Source organism: Enoplosus armatus, chromosome 10, assembly GCF_043641665.1.
Source record: "Enoplosus armatus isolate fEnoArm2 chromosome 10, fEnoArm2.hap1, whole genome shotgun sequence".
NCBI lineage: Eukaryota > Metazoa > Chordata > Actinopteri > Centrarchiformes > Enoplosidae > Enoplosus > Enoplosus armatus.
The window spans coordinates 8428944-8446935 of NC_092189.1; the positions used below are offsets into that span (position 1 = coordinate 8428944).

At 44.4% G+C, this 17992-nt stretch overlaps 1 protein-coding gene across 1 annotated transcript in view; it reads right to left on the reverse strand.

The window, feature by feature from the left end:
• Window positions 1-2734: 2734 nt before the first annotated feature.
• The window catches only part of unc5a (unc-5 netrin receptor A), a 115974-nt gene continuing 100716 nt past the window's right edge, over window positions 2735-17992 (reverse strand). The window contains exons 11-16 of the mRNA XM_070912906.1: window positions 17602-17770; window positions 15267-15500; window positions 7580-7729; window positions 5627-5791; window positions 5299-5477; window positions 2735-3131 (exon numbers count right to left, since the gene is read on the reverse strand). Coding sequence (XP_070769007.1) covers window positions 2966-3131; window positions 5299-5477; window positions 5627-5791; window positions 7580-7729; window positions 15267-15500; window positions 17602-17770 — 1063 coding nt within the window. The 3' untranslated portion in view covers window positions 2735-2965. The remainder of the gene's footprint in view (window positions 3132-5298; window positions 5478-5626; window positions 5792-7579; window positions 7730-15266; window positions 15501-17601; window positions 17771-17992) is intronic.

The following is a 17992-nucleotide window of genomic DNA, read 5'->3' on the forward strand; positions in this document are numbered from 1 at the left end:
GGCGGCTGGTGAATTACATTACTGAAATGTGCTTCGACAACACACCCAAGACAATGACAGAGGTGATAGAAATCTCACAAACAGTCCGACTGTACACCTGCCATGGCTCATCTAAACGCGCTGTGTTGTAACACTGGCTTGTTGGCGACCACGAACTGATGTCCTCTTTCTCCAATCAGCCTCCACGCAGTCCCTGTGCAGTGATCCACTAAGCATTAGCGACTATTTCCACTTTGTATTTAAATGCTTACAGTTAAAGAAAGAAATCAGGTAGACGTATGCAGAGTAAGGACGGACAAAATATGTATAGAAACTTCCTGTAAAACAGTCTCTAAACCCTTAACACTGCAAAAAGTCTTCACTGCTAGATCGCCAAAGAACAGTATATAGGCAAACACGTCACGGTTTAGACTTGACAAATGCTGCGCCAGTTAAGTGTCTTTTTTTGGCTTCATATTAAAATATAATTTACATTTCTTTACAAAGTGATCAAATAAAACGGACACATAGGCCTACCACTGCTTGAACAAACAGCATCAACTTGCCTCAGAGACAAAAGCGAGGAAATGAGAGAAAGAAATGATTTGGACTTTGAGTCCGCAGTTCAGAAGAGACGGCAACTCTTGACTTCTTCTATACTAGCTGCAAGTAAAACTGTGCCGAAACAATATCGACTGGATACAATATGAGGATGCAGTGGCCTCAAATGATATTCATAAAACTTTGGTTACCGATTCTGCTGATATACAGTATGCAAAGTGACAGCACGCGGCTGGTATAGAAAAAGTATTTACATATCACATGTGGCGATGATCCATTTCAACATGAAAAGATTTATTTAAGGTGATATCGCCATTTTGTCTGAAAGGGGCGTGATCTTTAAAGTCGATAAAAAAGGTAACGTTTTATTTCATGGCATCTCTACATCAAATAGTACAAGGGTTCGTAAAAACGTGTTGGTCAAGAGGAGGCGTGTTGAATAGGATGAAAAAGAGCTACCAGGTGCCGAGATGCCACACGAAAACAAACTTTTTAAGAACACTTAAAAAAAGGGAAAAAGAAACCAAAAGAAAGACATACTTTTCCCCCACTACAAGGAAACATAAATGTACATTCCAAATATCTGACAATCATAAAAGAGGCTCCAGTTAGTGTTAAAGGTTGAAGCCGCAGGAGCTGGTGGGATGGGCTGTGCTAGCAGTTTGAATAAGGAGGGGTGTAAAGGAAAAGAGGGGGGGGGGGGCTCTCTTTACAACTTCAACAGACAGCTTCACATGCAACCCTGAGGCAGACGGAGAGAGAACTATGGCTAATTTGGGATTGCTCACGTATTTTCAAAGAATAATTACTGAACCTGTGTATTTATGTTGCCTGACTGGACCGATCCATTCATAAAAAAACAAAAACACAACAGTGCAGATTAATGCAAAGTGGCAATATGATAAGCAAGTGCGTAGTCGCGGTTTGTGGTCTGCTGGATCATTTCTGCCATCCTGGCTAGAAATAAAAAAAACCCTTTCAAAGCATCTTTTGTGAGCACACGTGTGACATTACGAATAAGCCACGCTCAACTTTCTCTGAGAGACAGGCGTTTCTCTGATGTGGAAATACTGTTTGCCACACAGCAAATATAGAGTTCCCACCAACATTGCTTTATGAATTATAAAAACAAAGCTGCACAACGAGCCTTTCAACGTGAGTACTGTGGTGACGATTTTGAAGAATTTGTTGTCAGATTTCCTGTGGGAAAGTGCTCTGCATTATTCATATGGGATAAGAAGCCTTTTGGCCACGCTTTTATGTTCAACATGCTCTCTGCTACAGAATGAATGTAATCAGGGGGAAAATGTCATTTTAGGAATGAGTTTTGATGACATTCAGTGTTCACATATATGCAGCTGGAATGCCTTTCGGCCCTATGGCTCCTTCATTAGCTGTGGAGAAGCAGAAAAAACGGCCACAGTGAACGACTGGGGTAACATCGGACGTGAAATAAACTGGACACATCAAAATCACAGGCTTTAAATAGAACTGGCTTCTGAAATATGACTTTTAGTGAAGATATTACTCACTCCTCCCTCTAAAAAAAGTTTAAAAAAAACAAAAGAAAAAACACCCAAACCGCACATTTATTGATTTAGAAGCAGGAAAGCTGTGAAGCATCTTGCTGAATCAAGATGTCAAGATGTTACATTCACAGTTGTGATACCGGCTGGACTAAAAAACACACAAACATGATGAGACGGGGTTTTTTGGGGCCTCTGACATACAATCCAGTTTAAACCTGCTAGACCAGGATGTGCTACAAGCCGTCTGTGTGTGTGTTTTAAGAAACATAACGACACATGTGAGATGTACATCTATAGTGTGTCACTGGGTTTGGGAGTGGACGGGAGGGAGGCGTTCACAGACCCTGATGATCTTGTTGCGCTCAGTGTCACATAACGAAACATGTCGCCTGTTGTCTTTAACCTGAAATGACTGGAACCTTTTGTCACGTCCCTTTTTATTTAATATTTAATATGCCAGCCATCATTTTTTAATCTAAGCTCAAAGATTATTCATTGAATTTGCAATATTGGCCATCAGTAATAGCACTGCATTTGCATATTGCTCCTTATTATTCATATAAAAAGGCATGGAGTTAATTTAATGGTGTGGACTAATTCAACTTAATCCTTGATGGAAAATAAAGGGTATTTTCTTTACTGAGTTCATGAATACATTTCCACACACACCCCGAACTCTACCTTTCCCTCATTTGGTCTGTCGTTTAAAGATTTCTACTCTGTTCGATGTGAAATAGGGACGACATAAACCCTTTACTATCTTCTGAAGTGAAGAAGAGGGACATTGGGACAGCTCTGCTCTTCGATTCCTGCTGCAGTTATTGTTGTTTTTTTGTGTGTTGTTGTTGTGTTCTGTACTTTTCCTCTGCACCAGTCTCTCTCCCCCCGTTTCTGGGTTAGCACTCGCCATCAGAGACCAGGAATATCATGGCTTCCTGTTTGCCGATGTCTGCCATGACCGTGGCCAGCTGGTTGATGTTGCCGTTGTGGAAATGTTGTGCCTCCCACAGGTCCAGGATCACAGAGGTTGGGCTCGCTTTGGATGCAAAGAAACTCATGTGTCTGCGGAGAGGGGCAGAGGAGAAGAGCAGAAAAAATAACAGTGATGGAACAATGAGATGTTTTTATTAAATCAAGTGAGGTGCGCAAATCAAAATGGATAGTCTCGCATTTGCTCTACACCGATGGAGAAAAACCTTTTCAGCTGATATTTTATTGTGCTACTGCTTCTTGTAACTCTGTCAATGTCAACTTTTATTGTGTGTTTTATTGCTACATCCTGATATGCTGTGTTGGAGCACTAAGTAAAAAAATGATAAAAGGCATAAGAACACATTCTCACTCTTGAAACCGCCATCAAATACAGAATCTGGCAATTTTCATTTGAAGCTTAACAGCATAAGCCTCATTCCTCTTTATTTGATGTTGAAATTGGCCCTAAATCCCGTATAGTAAATCCTATATGGACTTTCACAGTTAAGTCGGAAGTGACCTTTTCCCATTTTAGGAGCAGAACCTTTACGATCAAACCCAATCAATGACAACAAAGCAGTGGCCCCAGCCCGCTGTATATTTGATGTTGAGTGGGACCTGATCCCCGCGGCATCCAAAGATGCTTGTTTGATTTAATGGCCTTTTTCTGTTCTCCAAACGTCTGGGGCCTTAACTGTTATGTAGAGCACACATGACATTAAAAAAAGAAAGAGAGCAGCGTAAACTCTCGGCACAAAAGAGGGATTGTGCTGTATGAGTGTTTGTCATATGAAGGGTGGGAGGGGGGGGGGGGGGGGGTGAGTGAGACAGGATGCCCAAAACACCACCAAGTCCTTTTCACCTTGAGATAGGTCGGACGGAGTCCATTACTTCCTCATATCTTCTGTTTGCCTGGTGAAGCGTTCTGTGATGGTTATAAACATGCGGCTGCTTTGGCAGTACACAAGCACTGAGAACACAGTGTCACTCTGCTATTTTGAGTCAACTGGATTTTATAGCGCGCAGCCTTCCCTCTGCCTCGGGAGAACACAACAAAGAGAAGTGTTGGTCAAAAAAACAGTCTGGGAACAAACCTCTGTGTCATTACTCAGATAAAATAGAACCAGCCCTGCTTATTCACCTCGCTGTGTGAAACACGAGCTTATCTTGTATGGCTCAGACGCAGCCGTTTGCACAGTCTAAGGAGAGAAAAGATCAAATAAAAAAAAAAAAAAGGTTCTTGGCATTTTAAGTTTTATTGATTGGTCCCGTTCCGCTCGGTCTGAACACTTTGCACAACCAGAAAAAAACGCAGAAATGTAGCATGACAGAATGCCAGGGAGCTGCTGCCTCCTCAGGAAAACACGTTGTTAAGGACAGATCAAACAAATGAGCGCCTGTTCCTTCCTGAGGCCTAAATGAAAATTGATTATGTTGAGCAAAAAAAACATTGCTAGTTAAACCTGCAGTGCATCAATTCAATTTGTGATTAATTGGGGTAAATAAAGTTTGATTGGGCAAATTAAGTGTACCTATTTGATTTCATTACGAGGTAGAAATTAAATTGGGAGGATAAGGGATCGATGCCTGGCTCCTTTCTGTTACAGGTACTCCAGTGATAAAGTACAGTGACTGTGAGAACAAACTGTCTGAGCTTGGCACAGTTCCAAACCTACTCCGTCTTTTTTTTCTGCCGCTGATGGGCAGCGAGCTCACTACCTTTCCAATTACAACTGTTAAGCAGAATGCAGCAGGTACAAGTTTAGCCGCAGACTTTAAGCTGCTTACCTGTTCCCGAGGAGAAAAAAAAAAAGAGTGAAGAAGGGGGGTCGTGTTTTCTTACAGAAATGATAGCTGTATCCATCAAGTTCACATTAATCCTATAATGTTAGCTGTGTCAAAGGAGGATTAGTTTGCTAAGGCAGAACCTTGTTTACCTAAACTTTAGGAAAAACACTTGACTGCAGCGATGTGCTTTTACACTGACTGTGTACAATTACTGGAATTCCTTAGTCCACTGTTAACCTCTACGTTGTTATGACCCTTCACAATCACTGTGATTGCATGTGTATTATTTTAAACAAGCTGTGTTTGAGTATTGTACATATACCGCTGTGCAGCCTCTATTCTCAAGGGTTTGGATAAATGAGGCTCTGCTGCATTTCCTGAGAGCCTTTTGTGTAAGCTGCCTGTTCCGGCGCGCTCCGGCGATCAGTGATCAGATAAGGCATTATGGTTTTGTGCGGTTGGTATTTACCTCTCAAGTTTAAGTCTTTGTGCTAGCATTCTCCAGTCGGCACCGTTGGGACAGGGGGCATCCAGGCTGCTGCAGATCTTCTGCCTGATGAGGTACGGGATCTGAAAGGCGCTGGGCCCTGCCAGAGCTGTGGCGGTACTGTCCATTAACAGGAACTCGGAGTCCACAGCTCGGGTGTCCTGGTAAGAATGAGAGCCAGGAAGCACAGGCTTCAGAAAACAAACACTTTTTCTCAGCACAGTATAATAACAATTCCTTTATGACTACTGAAAACGAAGAGTACATAATCAATAGCTGGTTCTAAGCGAGCGGGTATGCCCAACGTCACCTTGGCAATGTTAAAGTCGAGGCTAAAGCTCTGTCCCTCCCCCTCCACCTGCCACACACACAGCTGGCAGGTGAGCTCGCAGGTGCTGAGGCTGAGCCGCTCCAGAGTGAACGTGCAGTGCAGGTACCGCTGGGAACCGTTCCAGATGTGGTAGAACGGGATCTCCTGCAGAAAAAAACAAAACACGCAGCACGCACAAGCGGCAACGCAGCGGCACAGTTAGAACTGCATGTCTGAAACACGGCATAACAGGACCGCCTGCAGAGAATACACTGAGATCATCATTAATTACACTGACATAAGCTGTCATCGTTGGGTGAAAATGGCTAAATATATCTGAGGCAGCAGACTGACAACATTCAGGTAAGTTCAAGGGAAATAATGTGGGGGAAAAAGGGAGTTAATAGTTGTCTGACTGTCTGGGTTGATTACAGAAGCACAACACGCACATATCTGTATCTTTGTCTTTCAGCTGATGCAGGTATGTACTGCATGTGTATTTCTGAGCAGAGCTACAAATGATGCTAAGTGTTCAAGCTGAAACATCACAGCTCTACTTTGACTCTAAAACACATCAAGTGACATAGAGATGTATATGCATGCATGATAGCTCTGAGTACAGCACTAGCTTCTGTCTAGCAAACAGCTACCAGGGAGTGTTTGGTAGAATTTATTCAAGGCTTGCAATTTCTACATCTTTCTCTCTGTTGCTCCATATTCATGCCTCATTTGCATATCACAGGAGAAGCAGAGAGGTAACTAGGAAAAAAAAAAGAAAAAAAAAAAGGGCACACTAACTCCTCACTTCACCCTGGGTTCAACAGCTGACAAGAACTCAGCTTGAGAGTGAAGTGGGGCCGCAGTACACGCTGCTAGCCAAGCGGGGGCACTGTTACCCAGGCAGAAAGGTGACGGAGGGGGCCGGGCAAAACGCACAAAAGTCTTCACGGGGCCCCAGGGAGACTAAAGGCCTTTTTTGACCGCACTGCTGAGAGGGGAATAACACTTCCAAATGAACAGGCACAGTCCAGAGGAATAAGCCTCTGTTCTGGGTGCATTCATTGTTGCTGCCGCTGCTTGCTTGGCACAGCCTGTGTGTTCTCTTTGGGGACCCGGTGCTCAGTGCTTACATAGTTACAGCCAGAACATTTTCTAGTCCTCTTTGAACAGCCCTTGTGTTTCTGCTGCCGGGCTGCAGTGCAGTGGGCCACGCAGGTGTGGGGAGTGCAGTAGAGGTGGAGAGGTTCCAGATATTTACATACTGCTCTATATTTCATCTGAGCTCCCTTTGAGAGAGAGCGGCAGCTAGGATAATCAATCAGCTTGCAGCTCTGGGTTAGTGCACACAGCTCCCAGCTCCAATATGCACACGTATGTACCTCATGCAGAAGCACAGGCGGACAATGCACACTGTATGGACAGGGATGCGCGCACACACACACACACACACACACCCAAAAAGGTTTGCTCGAGTCCAACAAATGACTTCAAGTTGCAGTGCCAAGAATGGAAAGGTTATTGGACAGAGGAGTCCTGCAGTAAGAGACTGAAAAACACTCCTTTGCGTGAATCTTTAAAGTGATCAACTGAAGCCGAACCAAAACAGACTTAATTAAAACTCTGAGCCAACTAAAATTAAAACAACTTTCCAGAGAGACGACTGGACCATGAACCCTCATTAACAATAAAAAGTTGTCCTGAAGAACTTTTGATTGCTCAGTAACATGGCTTTTGCCGACACGTCTTTAATTTCTCTGGATGGCTAATTTAAAATAACTCGCGACAACATGGATTTTAAATTGAATGTACAAACAAAACACATTACAAAGCCCTATAACTGCTGACACACGAATCTGACAGATTCAGCCAGGCACTTATATTACATCTCCGTGCTCCCGCTCTGATCTGGAGTGACTCCCTGCCCCTGCAGCCCCCCAGGGCCGGCCAACACACCTGGTAGCCGGCTAGCAGCTTGCTTCTCCAGTGCGCCTGGGGCATGTCATGGATGGACAGGCGCAGGTTGTGGTAGCTGTCTTTGAAAAGCAGGACGTGAGGCTCGTCAATCAGCCGACCCCCGAGCTGCCGCTCCATCTGCATCACCTCCTGATGAAAGAGAGACAGAGAGAGAGACAGAGAGAGAGAGAGAGAGAGAGAGAGAGAGAGAGAGAGAGAGAGAGAGAGAGAGAGAGGCGTCAGCACTCAGAGGAAGCACATTTACCATCACAGTCACAGAGGCGAGCAAAACAATCCATAACTGTGTAGGTTCCTGTTTACACTTTTTATGGCGCATCACTCACACACAAAACTGTACAGTTTGGAACCAGAATCGGTCTACACAAACACACACACGGGGAGGAATCACAGGAATACAAGGGAAGACGTGGATAATGGTGGGAATATGACTCAAATGGATGAACGCACACACACACCGACACAAACACAGCGTGAGCATGAGGCAGGGGCACAGCACATTTTAGGACAGGAAGATAGTGTCCCTGCATGCGGCCGCAGCGGGCTGGACCGACTTGTCTCCCCAGAGCTTTAATGTCACCACAAGGTCGGTTCCTCTGCCTCAGTGTGTGTGCGCCCAGCTTTCAGCAACTACATTAGCATGCAAATACTGCAGCCATCCCAGCCTACTAGCTACCTGGGCTGTGATGAAGTAAGTGGACGAGCCATTAGTCAACTGCTCATTGTTCTCGCATGGCGAATCTCCTTAATTTCATTTTTGTTTTTGTGCCAGGAGAGATTTGTAAATGCATGCTTAATATTTTAATCTCTGTGGGACTTGCTCAGTGGACCATTTGTTGCCATCCAAATGACCATCTGGAATGGGATGATAATATCTGCCGCATTTTCCCTCTGATCTATCAATTGGCTTTTTGAGCTGTGAGCTGAACGAGTCTTTAAGAATCCAAGACTTTGGATGGCGCTCACATGTGCTACCTCACACTCCAAAAAGAGGAGCATATTACAACAGGGAAAAACAGACCTCCCAAATTAGTAGTGAGAAAAGACCTCAGAAATAAGATATGTTCTTTTAATCTGTCTGAGGAGGGAAACAAGATGGCAGCAGCAGGAAAACAGGCAGCCAGAATGTGCCACAGACATATCTCAAAGACAACGGCACCAAGAGGGAGATGTGTGTATAGATAGTGGCCATATGTTGAGTGCTGCATGCCAGCATGGTTGCCCATGGTATGGTTTCAGCAAAGACATCTAATTAAGGTGGAGAATGGCAGTAATTTCTATCTGCACAACACTGATTCAATTTTCTGCCCTCTTTCCCAGGAATGGGCTAGACTGATTCCAATTATAATGGAAAGGAAGCTGTTAATTATCCAGTTGGAATCTCTACCTGCTTTTGTTATTTGAGGTGCTCTCTCCTTCACTGAGTGAGCACTTTTCGGTTCAGCCTGAGAATTGAATTTCCATGTTTGCACAGCGCATTGCTAATTTGCATGTTTGCTTATTGCTTATCTTCTTGTTAACACGAATATTATACCCCCCTGTGATTATCCATCTCGATTCCTGCATTTACATCGGTTTATTCCTTTCACCCAAACGCCACAGAACGTTAATGATGTACAGTGGTCGGATTGTATGTGGCTAGCTGGAATATTTCTCCTCACTGTACTGCTACATCGGAGCCCTGTGATGTTACCCAGCCCACTTACTCAGAGTGGGAAGGTCAGACAATGGCTCTGAATCAAAGCGTCGAGGTCTAATGAGTTAATAACAGGGGGCAGTGCATTCTCCACAGAATTAAAAGCTCTCCGCTATTATGTCTCTTACGGAGACAAAATGCACATTATGAGGGCTTCCAGAGAGGTTCATTTAACACAGTTCTTAAGCACAATTATTTGTTGGGGGTGATTAGCATTGCAAATTGCGGCTGGTGGACTTTGACCTATAGTAGCAGATCTATAGGCCTGCTAGCAAGAGAGAGAGTGCAGAATGCCAATTATCTTATGATCAACACATAGCTACTAGAATGAATACTAACTCACCTGTCTAGCAGTTTGTAAGGTTCAAGGCTGATTAAAAGACACGGCAGGATTACAATCAAACAGGGTCTAGGGCATGCCCCCCTCTGCTTCCTGACAGGGACACTGAGCTTACTGAGGGAAAATACACAATATGGGATGATACACTCGCTCCTTTAAAGTGCGCGCATGTCCTCGCTTTCAAATGACACTGTCTCGCTTGTATATTGTTTATGTGTGCCTGAGTGCCTGTGAGTGTGTGTATCAGAGTGTGTTTTTTGTGCAGGGTTTCAGCATATGTTCTGGACTGAGAGAATAATGGCCCTCTTTACGCCCCATTATCCTGTTAACAAATGACAGCGTGAGCAAGCTAATAGATGAGAAGCTAAATTTGACCATATTATTTACTCTTTGTGGGGGAAAACAATGCAAGGTTTGGAATTAGTTTATCAAATCACATATTAATCATCAACTCTGAGCTAAATTGTGTGCCCGTTCAGTGAGGGGAGAAGAGCAGTTTCTCTTAAGACACCCTGAACCTGCACCACTGTGGATGCATGAGATGGGCGAGAAGTTCAAGTACTGCAGGAGAAAAACCCCTTTTGTTCCGACGGAATTCAAGATAGCCTGTGGTGTGTGTGAAGACTGTGAATTTAGAGTCAGGCAGAGCCAAGACCACCCCCTGACATTCAATGAGGCTGGCTAAAGAGTGAGATAGAGCAGGGAGGAGTGAAAAGAGCAGGAGCAAGAGAGGAGAGAGACAGAGAAAGCTTAACATTTGTGTCTCCAGGTCACTGGAGTGGCCAGCTTTAGCAGGAGAGATAACAGGATTACTGCAATCATGGCCACAGTTTTCTATGACTTCAACCCCCTTTTCCCCACCCTCACTCATCTCCCACCCCACTCCTCACCCATCCCCTCATCCTCTCAGCTTGGACCAGAGCTGGGACTGTGATGGACTGGGGCCGGGCTCCACTGGGGAAACAAGAGACACTCATACAGCTAATCTCTTCGGGCTGGTGCTGACAGAAAGAGGTTAGTGGCTGCACCAAACTCTCTCTTGCAACAAAAACATCCAGCCATCGGATGCAGGAAAGAAACACAGTCTAAACAAATCAAAGTATTAGCAGAGGCCTATAAATATACTGTAACTATATATATAAAAAGAAGTAGACTGGTTCAAAGCTGCAGATTCTACTTTCCTCAGCGATGTCAAGCTACTACATGTGGTCTTCTATTGTGCTGGGTGTGAAATAAACATAACTAGCTCTGATGGGGATTATAGCTAGCGTTTGATCAGTTAATTGGTAAAGCTACATGTCATGCGAAACAGAGAGATACACAGGCTTTAATATCCTCATAACCTCGTCCTCACCCTTCTGCTCTTAGCAATGTTGTGTCCTCATGTGTTTAAAAATGTGCATTCATAGCGACGATCCATTTTCAGAGCTGCTCTTTTCAGGCAAATGCATTTGTTTATAGAGAGTTGCCTGGCTATGTGGGCTCCATAAATCTGTGTATTTGTCAGCAGGATGTGACACGCTTTTCCTCTCTGACTGAGAGTCTATCAGTCTGAGCTCCAGTGGCCGTGCCCGCTACAGTCAACTCTGATTAATAACTACAAATAGAAGGGACTTGTCTGCTCAGTTATAAATGGGGGCCGTGTTTGCTAGGGAAAAGATGCACATTCTGCCTGATAAATCACAGGGCAGGATGGGAGAAAACAGCACACAGGAACACAGAAATATCGTATGGAAACAATTTCTCAGCTGGGCTCAGTGATAAAGCTGACTGTCTTCTTTAACTTAATGCCAGCAATTACTGGGCTATGCTCTTCGTTTTTTTGTTTTTTTAAAACCACAAATTCCTTGCCAGTAACTATTCTGATGGAGGGATCAGAAAAACTGTTTGTATTACACTCTCTACATGCTGCTTTTTTCTCTCCTCTCTGATACATAAGAGCAAAAAGTTTCTGCACAAATGTAGCTTGCTGCTCAGGAGCTAGCAGGAAAACATCATAGTGGAGGGAGCACATTAAACAGTTTATGAGCCCTTTTAAACGCAAATAAGAATAATAGCTTGAGGTCAAACACTGTAGAAAAGAACCCAGGAGCCACTAATTAACCAGTTAGACATCAATTAAACACCCATTTAAACACGGGAACATACATTTTTATAATCAAGGGACAAAAAGCTGAATGTATTGGCCTCATTACATGAATATTGATGAAAGCATAAATTCTGTAGTCTGAAATACAATACTGGGAGTAAAAAGGGAGTTGCCTTGTCTCACTATTTGAGCCCAGGACTTGGATTTGGGAAGTGTTAAGGCTGTTAACTGTCACTTAAACTTACTACAATGATGACAATGATGACGATGATGATGATGACAAGAGGCTACAGCCATGCTAGCAGCTCTGTGAAACTGTACTTTGAGCTAAATGCTAACATGTTAAGCAGGTATAATGTTTACCATGCTAATCATCTTAGTTTAGCTTGTTAGGATGCTAACATTTGCTGATTAGCATTAAACACAAAGTAGAGCTGAGGCTGAAGGGAATGTCATTTGTTTTGCAGATATTTGGTCATAAACCAAAGTCTTGGACAAAGTGAAATTCAGACCTGATGATGGCTCTACAGGAAGTCAGTAGGATTCATCATCTGGGGACATAAATATGTACCAAATTTCATGCAATCCATCAAATAGTTTTTGAGATATTTCTGTCTGGACCAAAGCGGTGGACCGACCTACACTGCCATCCATAGAGCCATAAACATGGCAAAAAAATTCCGTACAAATATTCATTACAAAATCTACTGTATTAGTATTTATGGTGGTTGCTCAAAAAGTCTACCACTCAATACAGAAAACCTCACTCGCGCTTCAACCTCTGTAAAAAATAAATCTGACAGAAAGTGGGCGGTTTATAAATCATTCTACATGTTTTTTTTAACTGTACAACAACAACACTGGCCTTACAAAACACAGACATGTGGGCGTAAAGGAAGAACATGTGGTTATCAATAAACACCAGGATATTTTGTTATTGTTCCACTATTCAAACGTGGGTTATGCTTGGTGGAAAACGTACTGAGAATGTTGTCCTTCATACTAAAAGCTGACAGATTCTGAATATCACAGCTAAATATAAAACACTAGCTGCAGCATATTGCAATACTAAAAAGACACCTTTGTCGGCACCCTTCCAGTTTAATTAGGTGTTGGTGTTAGGCCTATCTCTGTACTGAGTCTGAGGCTTGCTTCACTACAGGTGTTTCAATCAGTTGTGGGATGGCAGAACATCAGTGATGCTCTCCCACAGGTCGAGCTGGGAACAACCGAGTGCACCGCGAGGGCGCTACCAAACGCCGATCATGTCTCCTCTGCTGCTGTGCCAGCCTTGGCTGGGCCCATCAAGAGTGGGACACACATTAAATATTAACTTAATTGGTCCCGGCAGAGCCCTGCTAACATACGGCAAGCATCAGACGGAAATGTCACTGTTTCCCCAGAGCCCCCGCACACTTAGGATCAAAGACAATAACATTGGTTCTAATCTGCTATAATTGGGAGATAAGAGATTGCATGGTACAGCGTGCATGCGTGTGTGCATGTGTTTGTAGGTGTGTGTGCATGTCATTCTCGCTGATCGAGGCTTGTCAGAGCAGACTGACAGCTAGCGAAGGGACTGGAGAGAAAACCTCAGCATCCTTTTTGGTTTCTACAGTTCTTCCTGCCACTGAACAGCCAACAGACACGGCAGAGAAATGCCGTCTCGTTTTTCTTCATCTCCCATCAACAGTGTAGCCTGTTTAATGCATGAAAAGTTGACTTCTTGTATGAAAAACGAAGTGCAGTGCCTTAGCAGGCTGCAAGTGCTGTCATAAAATTCACATGTGCCGAAGGGGTACTGTACATCACCACAAGCATAAAGAATGCTGCTGTGGCACTCCACTGTACCACCTACTGCTGCACACTACAATTAACTCTAATGGTAGCCATAGTGAAAGTCTAATCATAAATGGTGCATTTTAAAGATAGTGATTAGTGATTAGGCTGAACCTCTCCAGGGAAGTTTAATCTCCACTCAAAGTGGTTAATGTACTTGCTAAATGAACTGCTCCCTCCATAATAGCACCAAGAGCAGTGTGAAGTCGAGATTACTAAACAGTGTGGGCCACATTCTAAATCACTCACTAAAAACTACAAAACCCTGGAGACGCCGTGGCTTACCACAGGACCAGGTTGTGTGAGAGATGGGGAGCTAATGCACTCAAGGGCGTCGAGGGAGCCGCAGAGTATGGCAGCACAAGTGCTGGAGTCAACAAGCTCAGATGTCCTTTTTCTGGCTAAGAGAGCGGGAGAATAGCAGAACAAGAGCTAGCCAGAGGGAGACAGAGAGAGAGAGAGGAGTTTTTTTGCACCAGCAGCCTTCCTGCATCCAACACAGGACACACAAGGTCATCTCAACAGTCACACTGCAGCAAAACACCACCGGGTCACCTGAATATATAAAGAGAGCCCTATCATTACAACTGCTTTGATAGCAAGGAAACAAAAAAGGGTTGATATCTGCAAAAAGAAAATCACTTCTTCTGCATCAGCTCCTGTATGCTACAATTTACATTCATTTCTACATTAGAACGCAGTTGAATGTCAGCCAGCTATTTCCCTGAGCACGCCTGCTATCATGCTGTCAAAAACTGAGAAAGATAGCAGCAGGGGCAGAATTGACCCACAAAAAGACAGATGTATGCTAGGAGAGTTTCCTGTAATTCCCACCCAACAGCTAGAGCCTGTGCACAGTTCTCATCTCCGGCTCCCTGAATGTGAGAGTGCTAATTTTCAGCCCCCCGCTGCCTTCCGTTGTTTATGTCCCACAGCCGTCCATACATTGTGCTGGTGGCGAGCCTCTGCACGAGCAGGTCGGCCATTACAGCTGGCAAAAGTGGACTCAAGTGGGAAGTGGCACTTGTGGCTGTGGGTGGTGTCAGACGAAGAGGAACAGCTTGGAGAGAGAAAGAGAGGTGCGGAGAGAAAGAGAGCACGGGGGTTGCTGGGAAAAGATTGGGGCAGGCTCTCCTTTTAATTTACTAATTAACCATGCAAATGAAATCTTAACAGGCTACTCAGAGGCAGTCCTCGGGGGAGGGAGGAAGGCATTAGTGCTTGATTACACTCTGTCCATGTTGAGAGCAAAATAGAGAAGTGAAATATGCTGTTGAACAAAGTGATGGGAAACTTCTTGGCCCACGGCAGCTGAGCAGAACCACTGACAGAACGAAAGGAATGAAGCATCTCTGAAGGCATGCACACAAAAACACACTGAGAGATTGTACTGTATACCGCAATTAACCTGGACATATGCATCGTTGCAATAGACTCAGGGGGCAACATCAGCTCCACAAATCACACACCCTTGAACTGCACATGGTGTAATCAGGCCTGCAATATTGTTCAATTTACCATGGCTATGCCTAACTCCTACATGTCTGTGCTGATTTCTACTAACCTTCCAATGTGACAGACAGCGCTATTACACATAATAGTCTGCCTATCATTCAGCTGATCCGAAACCGCTCAATCCAATCTTGGGCTGAGAAGCTGCCTGCCAAACAGAAAAACAGGCAGCCCTAGATTTGTCACAATTTACCTTGAAGACGTCCTGTGTGTCGTCCATGCAGTAAACCCTGATGTTGTACTCCAGCGTGGAGCAGTACGCGTCAGAGAAGAGCACCAGCCTCAGGCGCTTGGCAGCGCCCATGTGCAGGGACTCTCCAACCAGGGCGAGGGTGCCCAGCTGCTCCGAGAAAAGCCGGCACGTCTCGGCCTCGAGCTGGCAGTAATAGGGCTCCGACACCAGCTCCTCCCCCATCAGCAGGACGTCCTGGAGGCGGCAAGGTGGAGAGAAAAAAACAAGGCGTGAATGGAAGGTCAAGCACCCAATTTATGTGGGAGGGAAGGGTAATGTGTTTGCCTGGGTACCTGATGTGTGTTTGTAAAGGGGTTGTTAGGAAAGTAGTTTGGAGCAGTAGCAAGGCCCCAAACTCAGTCCCTCCTGCAGTGTGACAAAGCAGCATCTGAGCTAAAGGTCTTTAAGGTAATGATACATAAGTATCTGGGTAAAAAAGGAATACTTTGTTCTTGCTTCAGATTCCCTTTTCACTGCAGTACACTTACTCCATAATGACAAAAAGACACACATTCCCTCATACAAAGACACATCCTATAGAACACCATCAATTTACTTAATAATGCATGAACGAGGTACTCAATTGACATGAAAGGAGACTCGAATAGATTCCTGGCAAGAATAGATGGTTCTGGAGAAAGGAAAGAGTGCGGAGGTGCAGTAAATATCCGATTATTGGGATTTCCGGAAATTCCTTCAGCCTTTGAGATTTGTTAAGAAAGGTGAAAACAACTTGCCAATTTATCTGCAAAACAACTCTCGTGCCTGATGGTGAGGAGTATTTAAAAACAATGCCAACAGACAGAGCAACAATTAATTGGTACTTTAGTTTGCCAAAAAAAAGGCAGATTTAAACATTGAATTTTTCTTGCTTTGTTACAGAACTGAAGCTCTGTATCACAACTGCATCTCTAATAAAGATGACAGACTTGTGAAAACATCCTATCCCATCACAGTATGGGTTAGTTTTATGAGATAATTCCACTGCTCTCCGGGCTAATTTGATGGGGACAAATTGGACCCAAGGTGACAACATTTTCTCTAAAATCCCATCATGCCAGTTGACTGACTCCTCTCATTAGCCAATCAAGCTGAAGAGAGCATTCTGCCTGCCAAATGCCCAGCAAGCCCCTCTAGGATCGATTCAAACCAGACACCATCTACATCAATAGAATTAGTATTGACACAATTCATTTGCAATGCAACCACAATGGAGTCTCACTTTTTCATCATCTTAATATTTCTTCGAAGTGGAGCAGTGGCTCAATTACGCCACTGAGTGCTCACTCTACGGGCAATTCATTTCTCTTACTCCTCCTGCTTCTGTATGTTCACCATCTCTTTATGTCTTTCTCTTGTTTCCTGAGCCACATTTCCAATCTCCCACTCTTTCTAATCATTCCTCTACATTACCTGCCTGTCCACTTTGCCTTTCCCACTTTGTCCGCTTTCTTTCATTCTCTTCACACTCTCTGTGGCTGTTTCCACTTTCATCCTCTCGTCCACCTGGCACTTTTTCCTTTGGTGGCCACGCAGTCAGGCCGTTGGGCTATATTTGGTCCGGCCGATGATTAAAAGTGCTGGTCTAACCTCTGCCTCAGACAGGCCAATCCATCCCACAGACACCCCACCGCCGCCACACACGGGGAGGCTGAATAATTTATGCACAATATCGAACATGAAAGAAGACCTACTAACACTCCAAAGCCCACCAGCACCCTTTCCAATCTCTGTGGATTGTTGAGATGGGTTTACTGCCTCAAACCGTTGTTTGCGTGGGTGTGTGTGCATGTGTGTGTGCTGACACCAAACGATCTTCTCAACTCTATCCTATTGGAGTCTGGCAGTTCTGGTTACTTTCAAATTTCATGGGTAGAAAAATGGGGAGGGAGCTCTGTAATTGGAAGCAGCAGTCAAAAATGGCCAAGGAGCACTCAGAAGAGTACTTTGAGGATCAGTAATTTGCTTAGAGAATTTCTGTTTTGAGACACATGTTGCCTAGCAACCCTTGAGCTGGAGAGAGCCGGTGCGTCCAGGCTTTTGTTCCAGCCCAATGAGAAAACACCTGATGGTCAATATAATTTAAACCCTATGGAGTGGTTGAGTGCTGGGACAGAACTAGCTCTGCCGTACAGCATTGAGTGCTTTCCCGTGTGAGTTTCAAGTCTGCTGCTGACCAAGTTTATACTTTTTCAAGGGAAGCTCTCAGTGAGTTCAGTAAGACTTTACAAATTCACTGGGTGGCAACTTTGTCTTTCTACGGAGGATTTGCGCTGGAGTTATAGTGCTGTCTCACCTCCCAAGCGCCCTCATAGTTCTGCTTCTTGAGGCGGACGGCCCAGTTATCGAGGCATGCGTCAGAGCAGTGGTCCATGCTGAGGATAACTGGTCGGCTCAGGACCACCCCCGGAGGGCCACAACTCACAACGGGGCTGAGCAGGGTCTGGCAGCCAGCCAGGGGTAACCTACACCATGGAGAGGAGAGGGAGAGAGAGGGGAATGAATCGAGATGAAGTTATTAGTGAGAATTTACAGGTCTCTTGTAAGCCGGGTATGATACTGTCACCTCTGCAAATTATCTAGCAGCTGTAACAGAGAATAATGAAAGCCTGCTGGATTCACTGACTAGCTGGACCAAGTTGTGATTGCTGAGTAATAGCATTACACTATCACAGCATGCTACAATG